General features: G+C 41.8%; 2 protein-coding genes across 2 annotated transcripts in view; both read right to left on the reverse strand.

Annotated features, from left to right (window-relative positions):
- Window positions 1-3121, reverse strand: part of LOC146512797 (carbonic anhydrase 4-like) — a 191056-nt gene extending 187935 nt beyond the window's left edge. The window contains exon 1 of the mRNA XM_085170837.1: window positions 3107-3121. The gene's annotated coding sequence lies outside the window, so the exon portion shown is untranslated. The remainder of the gene's footprint in view (window positions 1-3106) is intronic.
- Window positions 33-3221, reverse strand: LOC146512810 (carbonic anhydrase 4-like). The gene is made up of 9 exons (XM_085170834.1): window positions 3107-3221; window positions 2684-2759; window positions 2543-2569; window positions 2284-2454; window positions 1850-1998; window positions 1612-1707; window positions 1332-1410; window positions 1073-1236; window positions 33-969 (listed from the first exon to the last, which is right to left on the reverse strand). The coding sequence occupies exons 2-9, from the start codon at window positions 2757-2759 to the stop codon at window positions 784-786; spliced, it is 948 nt and encodes a 315-aa protein (XP_085026960.1). The 5' UTR covers window positions 3107-3221; the 3' UTR covers window positions 33-783.
- Window positions 3222-14384: the final 11163 nt, after the last annotated feature.

Here is a 14384-nt window from a genome sequence, read left to right on the forward strand (position 1 = left end):
GTGTTAAGGACATAAGCAATGTGCATCACTGATAAATAATTTTTTTCATCTGAGAAAGTAACACACAAAACCTTCAAAACACAAACTTCATAAATGAATCAGCATGTTTTCTTTTTCCATTTTGTGGTTTTAGCACAGTGCACAGTGCAACTCAAATGCAGCAGTAGCTGCACTAATGGAGGCAAGAAAGGTTAAAATAGTTTAAAATAAATACAAATAACAAAGAGATAAAATTACCATATCCTTCAATCATCAGCTGGTAAACTAAACTAGTTGCATGTGCCAACATCAAGGCATATCATAACGTGTCACCAGATAGCAACACATTCTTATAATGCTGGATTTCATAACCACCAGAACTACACTGTAGACAGTGCAGGTCCAGCCCTTTCTCACCCACGCCTAGCTCTGGCAGCTCAACAGAGATGTGGAACATGCCTTAATTGTTCACACCATGTTGGCCTCACAAAATGAAAACTTGTGCATGTCATTGCATAAAGTAAACTTTGCATGCACGAGGTGCGTGCATGCATTCAGACTCAAATCTGACAACAGGTAAGTGCTTTGTCACAGGTAGCCATAATCAAGAGATATTGTTGAGAGATAACATGGGTGCAGAGGTAGCCTTCACCTTAAAAAATTGTTCTTCACACTTTATGTCACATTATGTCAAACACAGAGAGCTACACTAAAAATCAGCAAAGGTCAGTTTTAGTTAAATGGGGGAAAGAACGAATGTCCTGAAGTGAGGCAACGGGTTGACGATGACGGTCTCTTTCTATTTTAGCTCCAAATCCAGCCCAGTGCAAGACTGAGAAGTAGCGGGCCAAGGGAGAAGCAGGTTGAGGAGGCAGAGGCCCTGACCCTCTGAGTTGACACTGGCTGTGCAGGCTGCAGGCTTCTGTAGACGTTTGTCATGAGTTGTGACCTGCTGTCGTTGAAGTGCAGTGTGGTGCTGAAGAGGTCAATCTGGTGATGATATTCCAATTAGCTTCATGAACCACTTATAGACCATCTGTGCTCGCAGCAATGACAATTAAGAGACAGAAGAAAGAAATGAAATAACACCTACCAGATCTTTGCTGACTTTAATCGGTTCCTTAAAAACGGTCCAGACCACCGCCTCATTACAAGTGGGGGTCGTCAAAGATCCAAGGTAGCGGAAATACTTAGTGCGATCTACACCGACGAGCAGGTCGTTCAGGGAAAACCCGGCTGCAATTGAAACTTTCTGGCCTGAGGACAGAAACAAGACCTACATGAAGGAACTATGGGTGACACAATTTAGAGTCAGAAAGAGGAGAGGAGGTTTTCCACACAAAAAATGTCACCTTTCTGTGTGATGTTGGCCAAGTAAGAGGTCAAATTGCGCCAGCTATTCTGCTGGCCAGTTGAGTTGCCTGACATTACCTGGAAAAAAAAGTATATATATATATATATATATATATATATATATATATATATATATATATATATATATATATATATATATATATATATATTGATTTCATTGTTTTCCACAGTTCAGAACAAGGGACAACACCTCACCAAAATGCAGTGAGGTTGCAATACTGAATAACATTACATCATCTCGTGCGCTGCTTCTCTTACCTCGATGAAGAAACCAAGCGCTGCAAGTCCGGTGGGGTCTTTGACGGCTAGACTTGTATTCCCATTGTAGGATGACTTGATGTTCACAATATGCAGCTGGGAAAATACATAAATTCATAAAGATCATACAGATGTTTGCTTGCTTATTTTATTTTATTTACAATTTTAATATAAATTTATCGAAGAAACACAGCAGCATCACCCAAAATAACATGATTTTTTTAAAATAAATCTGTACCTCCATAGGATAGCGCTTTCCATCCACTGTATGTTCTGAGCCGGGCACAGAGGAGCCGTTGCCCCAGTGCAAGTGGAACTGCAGGCTGTCGTATTGCTCGGACAGGTCCCCTCCTGAAATCTTAACTCCGCTCTTAAGGGTCACTTTGACTGGAAGAAGGAGGAAAAACAAAAACAGAATGAGGTTACATCTAACCGGTGAGGAGTAAGAAGGAATGTTCAGGTGCAAAGGGGATGCGTTTAATTGTAGAAAAGAGAAGGGCGCTAAAAATTCCAGTAAGACAAGTTATCTTTATTATGATGATGATGATTATTATTATTTTTGTTAAACTGGGTCGAAATATATGTTTTGAAACACAAAGATAAAAAAAAAAAAAAAACACCAACTCACAACAACACACTTTTGTAAGCACTAAGCCATAAACCCGGGCTTACCTGTGTCGCCAGTATTTTCAATGGATGTCATTGCCGAGGTGTCGTTATACTTTACAAAAGTGAATTCAGTCAAATTGGCGTTTGGTGTGGCAGATGTTGAGACGATGTTAATGGGTGACTGTCGGGTGCCATTGCAATATTCCGGGGAAATTCTTGACCAGGTTGTGTCATCTATGAGCAGAAAGAACACGTAAAGTCATAGAGAAGGGGTCACTCAGTGGGCAACATATAATAGATAATGGAGATATTGGGTACTCACTGCAGGATGGAAGGTGATAACACCAGGCTGGATGAAAAAAGGGGTGAAAAAACAGGACATTCAGATTCCCATAAGTACAAATTCAGTGTAACAGTGAATTCAAAATATTTCATGAAAAAAAGGCCTTTAGCCAATACACACCTATTGATTCGGATGCGCTGTGAGCGGCGGGTACGAGGACGCACACAGCAAGGGCAGCGACTACAAACCACTTCATCTGAAACGAGCATAAAAGCCACATTGTTTATAATCGCATATATATATATATATATATATATATATATATATATATATATATATATATATATATAAAATTAAATTAAATTAAATTAAATTAAAATCATCAAAAAGAAAATGTAGCTCTTGCAACACAAACATGAATGAATCAATCACAGGCTACTGTATGGAATGACAAATTTACCTATATATAAACTTTGAACGTTAAATTGCTAAAATTCAAAATGCTACAGTCTGCTGTTAGAGAAAAGAATGCAATACATGCACTTTTCAGACTGCAGCCTAATTCTTCATTCTGTCCTGCTCACCTAAGCTGCAGTGTCTTACCTTTGATGCACCTGTGCGTCCTTTCAGCCTGTTGTCAGATGCAGCTCACCTCACCCTCCCTCTTTTTATTCCCTCAGTGCATCCTGCTGCTGGCCGGACACCGCCTCCATGTGACATGTGAGTTGGTCGTTATCCAAAATTTTCAGGAAGTACGATGGAGTATTAGGGCCACATCAAGAAAAAAATATAGTGTCGATCATTTTGAAATAAATATTTCGAGATTAATAATTCAATTTTGCAGAAAAAAAGGTCGAAAAATTCATTCAAATTCATGATTAATAAGAGGAAGTAAAGAGACTGATTGCTAATACAACATATCAGTGTTTCCCTCGGTAGGATCTTTCCTGGAAACCCAGTAGCCAATTCCAGACAGTATGCATTTTAACATTCATGAGTATTTACGCTTGCCTATTTTGGTCTGCAAGAAAAAAAATTTCTTGTGGGTTTTTTTTTTGAAAGGTGTGAATGCAGCTTTGAATTTTGGAACTCGATCTATCAATAGTGTATTTCGTTTTCGATGGCCGCATTTTAATTTTAATTAAATGACATACATTGCAACTAACAAGAATGCTATGCGGGTAATTACACTAACCAGTAATCTGAGTTGCGTGTTCTACAGTTTCATCTTCTTGAATGATCCTGCGAGGCTGGTTGAACAATCTAAGCTTTGATTGTTATAGACATACTGATAGACAGTTCAAGTGTTGTATCAGGCATCCAGTTAAGTAAGGGGAAGACATCTGATGGAAGCCGTCATTCAAATGGAATTTTTTTTCATCTTTTCAAATTTTCCAAGACTAGTTTTTAGTGAACCCATGATGCCGTTCTAAGAACCACAGTAGCCTGCAGGTAATAGCTTCATTCTTCTGTCAAGCCTAATTATTAAAGCCATTCAGTTCACAGTTATGCCTTACGTTCATAATTTCATAATTGCTCAGAACTTCTCGTAAAAATACTCTTCTTCTTAAACTGGATGAGTTTAAGAGTTTTTTGTGTTTTATTTGGACACAGCCAATGATACTGAAGAGAACAGGATCTCCTCTGTTAATTTAGGTGAAATTAAAAATGAAAGGGCTATGAAGCATCTGATGTAGTATATTTAACGGTGGGACATGCCCTGAACACCCTCACCCAGGAGCAGTGGCGGTCCTAGCCTGTTTGGCACCCCGGGAAAACACTCCCTCTGGCGCCCCCCCCCCCCCCCCCACACACACACACACCCACACACACATAAAACATATTAAGGATTGTACATTAACATAAAACTGCTGTCGAAATTCACCAGAGAAACACACACACACCCACACACACACACATGAAGAGAGAGAGTATGCATTGTATGAAAACGGCTACCAAACAGCCATCATACAATGAGAACAGGACAAATCAACAATTGACAATGACTAATTAATATTAAAATCTGTAACATAATATATTGTTTGGAGTTTAGTCTGTTACTGTTATTATTTTTACCATTTCTTTTTGGAGCAACTGTAATCCACATAATTTTCTTAGGGATTAATAAAGTATTCTGATTCTGATTGTTTCAGGATACATGACCTGCCATTATCCACTGACACATCTGCTTACCTGTATCTTTTGCTTGTTTCTCCTCCTCTTCTTTTCTATTTTTTCTAAACTGAGCACCTGATGGCTTTGAACTTCTCTTGTCCATCTTCCATTGGTTTTAATTTTGCACTCCAGTATGAACACCCCATCCCGAGGATCACCACAACATAACCTAATAGACCTACACTTTAGTTCACAGATTCACTTTGTCTAAGGTGTATTTCTGGGATTTCACACAACCCAGGATTCTAATCATGAATACATAATTTACAACATTATGAATGAAATGTGCTCTATTTGGAAGCAGCCCCCCCCCCCCCCCCCCTTCGACGGGTTGTGTGTGAGACTTTAAATTATCAAACTGTAAATTATAAATTTTAAATTGTTATTGATCCCTTTACTCCGAGTCCTTATTGCTTATAGAATTTCGAAAAAACATCGGTGAAAATTATAAGTCTGTATCATGATGTCTGGTGTTTTCATGTTTGTTGTTTTTATTTTGTTTTATTTTGCGAGTTGGTTATTAGGTGCTGCTCCAGCCAGCCAGAGAATCCCCTGCCACCCCGCCCTCTCCTCCCTGTGCCACAAGCAGTAGGCGCACCTCGCAAACGGAGGGCGCCCCAGCAAATGTACGATAGAAAACCGATCGGTGCCTGTACCATTCCCAATATGCACTGGCTGATGTCGGGGCAGCATGAGTATGAGCAATTTTTTTTTTTTTGCCGATGCCCGTGATGCCGCCCCCCACCACGATGCCGCCCCGGGCAACCGCCCGTGTCGCCCATATCAAAAACCGCCCAGGAGGCATCCTTGTCAGATGCCCGAACCACCTCAGCTGGCTCCTTTCGACGTGGAGGAGCAGCGGATCTACTCTGAGCTCCTCCTGAATGGCCGAACTTCTCACCCTATCTCTAAGGGAAAGGCCAGCCACCCTTTGGAGGAAGCCCATTTCCGCCGCTTGTGGCCGCAATCTCGTTCTTTCAGGCACTACCCACAGCTCATGATCATAGGTGAGGGTAGGGACGTAGATCGACGGGTAAATTGAGTGCTTTGCTTTTACACTCAGCTCTCTCTTCACTACAACAGACAAAGTCCGCATCACTGCGGCTGCCGCACCAATCCGTCTATCGATCTCCCGCTCCCTTCTCCCATCACTCATGAACAAGACCCGAGATACTTAAACCCCTCCACTTGGGGCAGGAACTCATCCCTGACCTGGAGTGGGCCAGGTCAGGGATGGCCCACTCCAGGTGGGCCATCCCACCTGGAGTGGGCCATCAAAAGCATCAAACAAAACATCACATTGCCTTCAGCAGTTTGTCTTCTTCCTCTTGTGCATCTTGCTGACATATGTTCCTAGGAGTGTGTTGACCTACCTGGCCTTAGGCATGATACAAAGGAAAACCTGATTCATCAGATCAAGCCACCTTCTTCCATTGTTCAGTTCTCCAGTGCAGGCACTCCCATCAGCAATGTAGGTTCTTTTGGTGGTCTTACATATTTTTGTGTATCCAACCAGCTTTTCATGGTGGTATGAAGTCAGCATATATTGATTTTAAATTGTTACTGCACATATGAAGTAATGTAAATGGGTTAGCAACTCTGATATCAACTATGATAGGTATTCTAATAAATCCTGAAGCTTACTGGGGTTTTTTTTTTCAGGGGGTGGGGGTGTATCCAGTTTCTGGGCGAGTTGTGACATTATGACATTTTGAATGCTCACTGCCCATTTTAATGACATACAGTATGATGATGTGGCTTCTTTTACCTTTTGTTGGATTAAACATGTTTCAACCTGTGCTGGAAATTCTGGTTTGTTCTATTCATTGAAAGAAACAATGTAAGTATGTAGTTTTGATACATCAAAATATCTGATGTAAACTTCCGTATTTTGTTTCCAGAGAGTTTTGAGATTAAATGTGTGTTGCTTACTAGTCAATGTTTGAATGCATCCTTTTAAAGCTACAACACTCAGCTACCTCAGTCACTTCGCGTGTGTTTTTTGTGTGTGTATCACTCATATATGGAAGTGTTGTGGTGTCCATATGCCATTCAGATTTGAAGAGAGGTTGTTTTTACATGTTGTTTTGGTTTTGATCTGTTGGACAAAAATCCACAGGATGTTGATGTGTCTTTAAGTGGTAAACTTTTTCATTTAGTTTCCTAACGAGAAATTAGGAGGAAGCAAGCGACAGGGGAATGCTAGAAATTTAGACTCTTTGGTGAAAGAAAGTTTGCAAGTATTTTTTTTTTCATTTAAGAATATGCTCTACCAAATTGTTCTCATGTGGAGTAAAAGTTGCAATACTAAGGTGATCAGGTTTACATTTTGATGAGATACAAAAATCTTATGAAAATTCAATACTGCTATAATTTGATCCTAAGATTTACCATAAAGGAAGTCCTGTGTTTAAAAAACAACAACAGCCCGGGGGGCTCTTGAACTGGCAGGGAGGTTGTTCCATCTTTGCAGGAGTCCACTCTGCAGGTGGGGGAGAGACATAGGAGAGGTGGAGAATAAACTTAACCTGGGTGTCTGTGTCTTGTGTAGTCTGGGAGATGATTGAATGTTGGGGTGGGTACAGTTTCCTCTGCGGTGGGGTGGAGTGGGCTGCCCCGGGTCCTGTGGGGCTTGGCGGTGTTGCTGCCGTAGGCCCCGGTCTGGATGGGCCTGGGCTCCCTTGCCTTGGTGGATACCAGGGGACGGGGGTGCATATTGGGGTCAGCGGGGGAGCTGGCCCTAGGGAGGGACACCCTCCCCTCCCTTCTTTTCCTCCCCATCCCCGGCTGCCTCCCTCTTCACGCTCCACCACACCCACCCACACAGGTAGGGCTTTGGGGTGCGGGTGTGTCACCAGGGTGCAGGGGAGACATTCCCCCCCCCCCTCTGTCCTCTTCTGGCCACCTGTGCCTCAATTTTATCTCACAACTTAGACATCCACATTACTTACACTCTCATAACACACACATATATATATATATAGGGCCTTGAGGGTGGGCACGTTAACGGCGTCCAGTAGACGGTCTGTGTATTCAAACCTGCCTCTGGCGCCGGTGCCCACCTCTCAATTTTAAATCCATGTAGACATTGAGGGTTCTCGGGAGGGGCCGTGCTAACACCTGCTGCTCTCTGGCAGCAGCACCATGCTCTCCCTTGTTTTAAATACACTTTAGAGCAACACGCAGCAACACTACACTTGAGCGGGAGGAGGGAGGTATGGGGTCTTAACACACCCCTGTTCTCTGCTAGCCATCGGGGCGGGGGGGCTGGGAAGAGATGCTGGCTGTCCGATTGGCCTCCCTGCTGCTGCGGAGCCTGGGGCGGTCTGCTTGCCTCCACCCCGGAGGGAAGGGTAACATCTCTTGGGTCTGGGTGCCGTTTCCATCTCTGGGGGTGAGGATACCTGGACCCGGGATATAGAGTATGTTTGGGGAGTGTGATTGTGTGTACATGTCCATTTACGTTTATTCCTGCGTTGGGTGAGTGCTGAGTGTTTGTATATGTGTGCATGAGGGTGGGAATGCATGTCTGTGTCTGTGTGTGCCTGTTTGTCTGTGTCTATATGTCAGGTCGGGTCTTAGACTTCACCTCTCTGGGAACTCCAAGGCCCTCCAAAGTGTGGAGGCCTATCTCCCCTCACCACACTCCCTGCCGGTGACTGATGCCCTGTACTGTTGAGTATATTCTGTATTAAAAGATTATAAGGAGACACAACATGACACTGTGACACCTTCCATTTGGCAAAGTAAGCTTGGCACCGACAAGAGCCAAATCTGAACATTTTCCAGTCCTGCCTTTCGATTATTCATTGATTACGCAAGTACATCATATCTACAAATATTGCACGAACAACAAGATGGAATAGGCACTGACAGTGTATAGCAACTGTCAAGTGTTCTCTGTCTGTGAGGTGCCCACACTTGAAAAAGACTAGACTTTGAATTTCACTCAATTTATTTTGACCAGATTCAAGTTCATTCAGTCAATCAGGTAGTTAGCTAGTTAGATAGCTGATAGGTAGATAGATAGGTGAAAAACCGATAGCCCGTCTAGCTCAAAGTCTTCCTCACAGTGGAAAGTGGATTGTGCTTTGTTTGCTGTCCTCTCAGTATGTCGCACCTAGGTCAAATGGCTGCTGCATGCATTTTAAGGTCTACTAGGCATGCCAGCCCTTGATTGCTCTAATTCAGCTCACCTGGCGGAGCGACGCGCACCAGGCCGCACTTAGTTGTAGAATGCACAAGGTCTAATCAGCGGCCACGCGCAAGCAGCAGCACAGAGCTGGTAGTGGGCAAGAGGAGGAAGAGAAGAGTAACAGCCACACCTACTAGGTCAGCGCGACAGCAACTGTTATGAGAAACAAAACAGACACACAACATACATTTTAAACTGAAGCATCTGATTCTTCGTCATCCTCTAGATAATAAATTGGAATCCAGTCAGGTGAGAAGTACAAGTCAGATACCTTTTCCACCCATTATGTGTTTATACACCTCTCTGCATAATGGTTATTATCCTATCTTCATCCACTCATCCCGATCAGTTGCGTCAGATGGCTGCCCTTCCCTGAGCCTGATTCTGCTGGATGTTTCTTCCTATTAAAAGGGACTTTTTCCTTCCCACTGTCGAAAAAAAGCACTTGCTCATAGGGGTCATTTGATTTTTGGGGTTTCTCTGTTTTATCTGTATTATTGTAGGGTCTTTACCTTACAATATAAAGCACCTTGATGCAAACTGTTGTTGTGATTTGGCACTATGTAAATAAAATTTAATTGACATGAACTGTCACTCAGATTTAGGTGTACACTGATCCAGCCATACCAGTATTTGTCTAAGAGACAGTATGTCAATGGAAAATTGTACTTAGTAGTCAGTATAATCTTTTAATGATATAAGTTTGCATATGGTAGAATACTGCATGTAATCATTTGTGTTTAGAAGTATATAGTTGGTGGCATATTGAAAGAATGTCTCATCCTAGGAGGTCTGTAACATTCCAGGGTGTTCTGGTGTTCACCCCCACATCCTAGGAGCATGGGAAAGGTCGTACCTTGTTTTATTGTTTTACGGTAGGATTAACGTAGCTATATCTGTTTCAGGCTAAGTGCCTTTTGTTTAGATGAACACCCCCCCCCCCCCCCCACACACACACACACACACACACACACACGTACACCCCCACATTTCCATGTATGGAACAAACGCTCACTGAAGTGTATAAATAAAAGACCAGGGCAGTCCTCAGGGCTTAGTCTCTGAGCCTCACTCTTGGTGTGTGAGCTCAGGAAGCTGCCCTTGCTAGCAAGAAAATCTGTTTGTTTCTCTTCTCTGATTCTCTACTGAAGAAGTGTTTTAGAATATATCTCTTAACATTATTTGGTCCTCCGAGCCGGAGCAGAAAATATCAGAACTGTTATCTGTGACTCTGTTCCAGGATCCAGCACTGATTCCTGACGCCGTGGGGAGCCAGCACCGAAGCCTGTGCACAGCCCTCTTAGACGATGAGAGAGCCCCAGGACGTGAATTCGGGTCTGGGCCGGTGGCCTGGTCCACGACGCTGGGATTCAGTCTGATGATCCGAACCACCAGTGAGATGTCGGAGGGTGAGAAACACTATTTTGGTATATAAAACGGCCGCAAAGGTTTAAAGTAATGTGATAAATTAGGTTGGGTTTGCCGAAAGGAGCTGAATTAGACTTAAGTTTTAGAGGTAGCCGAAATTACTTTGTGACAAATTAGCACGCAAATGTCTATGTGTGTGTATGTGTCTGGAAGTAAGTTGATTTTACAGCACAATACGCTGCTGAACTACTTCCATTTTTGTTTTCTTTGCTGAGGCTCACGTACTGGTGACAAAGGAGAACGGTTGAGTTTCATCTCATAAAACTGATACCGCTTCACCATTAGGGTGAAGTTGAAGGCCGTATCAGTAAACCACTCTGAAGTCAAGCGTGCCAGCGACGGCCCAGCAAAATCTTTGAAAATGGGGAATAAACAAGTAAAATTAACACCTGATGAGAAATGGTTAGAAAAACAACAAGCCAGAGCAGGTAAAATCAGTGCAAATAGGTGGAGAAATCCACAAAAAGAAAAAAAAAACAAAAAAACCCCCGCAAATTCTTTAGATTGCCCTGATCAACAACAGCCGGTGCTCCAGACCATTAATTTAACCAGTTGTTAATAGTAATCTGCATTAAGCTCAGGGTTGCTCAAATTCAGTACAATGACATACGAAGTAAAATAGGTAAATATTTAAACTAATGACATGCATAGAGGCATTTGACCTGTTTGAAAGACTGTCGTCTTATTATGAGCCATGGTTGAGATATAGAGCACACCTATGAAAACAACTAATATGCTGAACCCTGTATTAAACAGCTGAAAACTACATGATGGAGAAGCTGAATTGAATATGAAAGTGCAAGTCTTTGCCACTGTGGGCAAAGCACGCAACCACTGTGTGAGGTTGCGTTGTGGTCTCTTCTGAGCTGATGAGCAAGCTACACATTATCAGATCAGGAGCTGGCTGAGAACTCTTAAAAGAGAGGGAAATTAAACTATGATAACTGGAGTGTGCAGCGTTTCCGTGAGCAGTTTTCCTGTATCTTGACTCATGTGTGTGGAGTGTTCATAGCATCAGCATTATGTTTCTGTTTATTTGTTTTGTTGGGTTGAAAAATAATTAAATAAACTTGTGATCATACTTATGGATCACCAAGGCACATATCATCAGCCATGTAATTTATTTATGCGGATGAAAAAGTGAGTGTGAATGTGTCTGACGTCACAGTGTTTTTGTGCGCTGTGTAAAAGTAATTGCCTCTGATTGTGAGAGCGGTGATTCTGCAGGTCACCAGCTATTGTAAAGTAAAAAAAAAAGAGTGAAAAAGAGACAAAATTTAAAAAGGTTTTGTGTTGATCAGCCAAGAACAACTACAATCTCATTTTCTGCTTAAAGGACTGTTCACAAAAACAGAGAGAGAGAGAGATGTGTGTTGATTAAGCAGTGATAATAATAATGAAAATGTCTTAGTTTGTCACTTTAAGGTGAAAAGCAGACCTGAATCAATTTTCCACATGCAGCGGTCGGAAGAAAGTTATAGTTTAACATCATTGGAAACATTCAGGCCAAGTTCAGGCTAACTTATTTACAGCACCATGTGTCTCTTAAAGTCACAAGCGAGCTCTCACTCCTCCCTGAAGACAAGAAATGCAGCTCCAAAGAGCAATAACATGGCAGATAAAGAGACAGCAGCAGAATCCTGGGCAAAGAGTCCCAGCAAGCAGCAGCAGTGTGGACAAACAGCATCAGAGAAGAAGAGCAAACCCATCATCCTGCCTGACTGGATGAATGGCACTGTGTTCCCAACAAGCTGCAAATTCACTGTGCATGTGAAAAGAACGTTTGAGGAGAACTGAGGAGACTGTTGGAGTTTGACATTTGCCACCTTTGGAGAAAATGGCAAGAAGAGACAGTGAAACACAGGACAAAGCTGAAAGAGAACTGCCTGCTATTGGACTGTTGAAGTGGGAGAGGACAACAGAGTGAGAGGAGTGGTGAGAACACATAGGAATTTTGTTGTTTAATATGGGGAATCAAAATTTGGGTTAGCAAACCTGGGAAAAACAAAACTGACTGCTTAAGTGGGAAAATTGTGAAGGAGTCTGAAACACTGCAAAAAGAAACATACAAAATCACACACACAAGCAGAACATGCATAACCTTACTAACACTTCCAAACACAAGAGAGCTCATGAAGATTAGACAACATCTTAAGCATGTGAGTCTGTTTACCAGCTTGTCCAAGTCACTTAGTGTGATGAGAAGTGATGCAAAGATCAATGGACTCATAGCACATCAGTTACAAAATGATTAAATAATAGCAGAGAAATGTGTAGGAAAGGCAGCTTTAAGAACATGTTCTGCTGGATATGCAGCTCCACAGACATGCATTAAACCTGCCTAATAACACAAACACCCATGCAATGAAAATTAGCTTGTTATCTCTCATCAGTGTTAAAATAGTGTGAATTTAACAGACACTTGTTATCAAATGCTGAATTTATCCAATGCAAAAAATTGACTCTCTAGGTTGCAGGACAACAGTTTAACTTTTGTGGGAAAAAAGATTCTGGTTTGACCAACCAGTGATCAGACAATAAATTTAGTTGTTAATATAGTAAATTGGGAGATGCTTTCTGCTTGATTGATGCAGCACAAGTAATTTACTGTATGAGGGAAATTCTATTTTTGTGATAACATTTTGAACATGCATTTCTGTTGTCCTGTCATCTTAGTCGGTTAATAGCTGATATGCAAATTAGTTGATCGTTCTTAGATTAATGAAAGGTGACTGAATTCTAGCACGAGTGAATGAGATGTGTTGGAGTTTGTTAGAGTGGAGACTCTAAAACACTGAGTTTCCTGTTTTGATGTGCGAGTGAATCCTGTACCTAGATACACAACTCTGAATACATAAGAACAAACGTCTTTTGTGAAATAGCTGATGACATGTCACATGTTTTATGATGACGGGAAAAAAGAAAAACTGGATAATATGGATCTGTGGCCCAAATGAGTGAAAAGCACAGACCTGGGGATTAAACTCATAACATATTAGGGTTATGTTGTGTGTTGTGCAGCTGATGGTTGGTTTGGAGTGAATCTAGCTGATGATTTTTCTTTTGTTGTGAAGTTGAGCCTGCCAATTAGTATGATGGTATGATAAACCATGCTAATGGTATGATTTACCCTCCTGAGATGAGGAGCTTGTGTCATGACTTAACAAGGCCTTTTTATTTTTGATACTTTCACAGTGCACTGAAAGTTTTGTTCGATAATCTCTGTTTAAGCAGATCTGCACGATTAGAAGCACTATACGGCACGTTGTCGAGAAAATTGTTACAAGTGAGTTTCTCCACATTAAAATGGGCTCAGGAGAAAGCCACTTATTTGGGACATTTAGAAAATGACAGTCCCTGCCTAAAAAAGGATTCAGCGAGGTAATCCGATCTAAAGTTCTTCTTTTTCTTTTGAAATGACGTCATTTTGCTGAGGGTGGAGATCAAATGCGACGATAGTTTCCACTATCAGCAAAGAAAGAAAGAATGAATGAATGGAAATAAAAACAAACTGACTGACTGGTAAAAGCTGACAAGACTTGACCACGACTCAAAGTTAACCCCCACCTGACAAAGGTGTGGATGTGTCTCTGTGTGTGTCTCTGTTTCAGGAGCAGAAGGAGACCACGGGAGGAAACTTGGGTCACATGACTATGTGAACTTTGCAAATTTAACCTTTTTAGTTTCAAATTTTCTGTGTCTGTGAATTTACCATGGGTGTGTTATTCACTACCTTGTGTTGCTCACAGAGGAAACTGTGAGAAGGTGTGTATACACCTGCGCAGCGCTAACATTTGCATTCTTTTCTACAGCATTACAGTTCTTCATGTGTTTGATCATGTGATTTATAAGAGGACTAGTTAATGTTTTTCTACTACAGGATTTCTGGGTTTATGTGTGAAGAAAACTGTGTTTACAGGTTATGAGTTGGTGATGCTGTTACACTGTGTTTTTGGGAAAATGTGAAGGTTATTTTGACAATATGAGTAACACGGGAAAAATTTCCTGTGTTGAAACTAGTGTCATTTCTTTCCACAGCTATGGATGGTTAACTTTATGGTCTTTTTATGGCACCTCTGGAAC

Source organism: Neolamprologus multifasciatus, chromosome 8 (assembly GCF_963576455.1).
Source record: "Neolamprologus multifasciatus chromosome 8, fNeoMul1.2, whole genome shotgun sequence".
Lineage (NCBI taxonomy): Eukaryota > Metazoa > Chordata > Actinopteri > Cichliformes > Cichlidae > Neolamprologus > Neolamprologus multifasciatus.

Excerpts from the sequence above, each read along its gene's own strand:
- LOC146512810 (XM_085170834.1), bottom strand. The coding sequence starts at position 2,759 with ATGAAGTGGTTTGTAGTCGCTGCCCTTGCTGTGTGCGTCCTCGTACCC. Across the intron at positions 1,237-1,331 it reads GGCCAACATCACACAGAAAG|GCCAGAAAGTTTCAATTGCA; the intron begins GTGACATTTTTT and ends TTCTGTCCTCAG. Across the intron at positions 970-1,072 it reads TTAAAGTCAGCAAAGATCTG|ATTGACCTCTTCAGCACCAC; the intron begins GTAGGTGTTATT and ends TATCATCACCAG.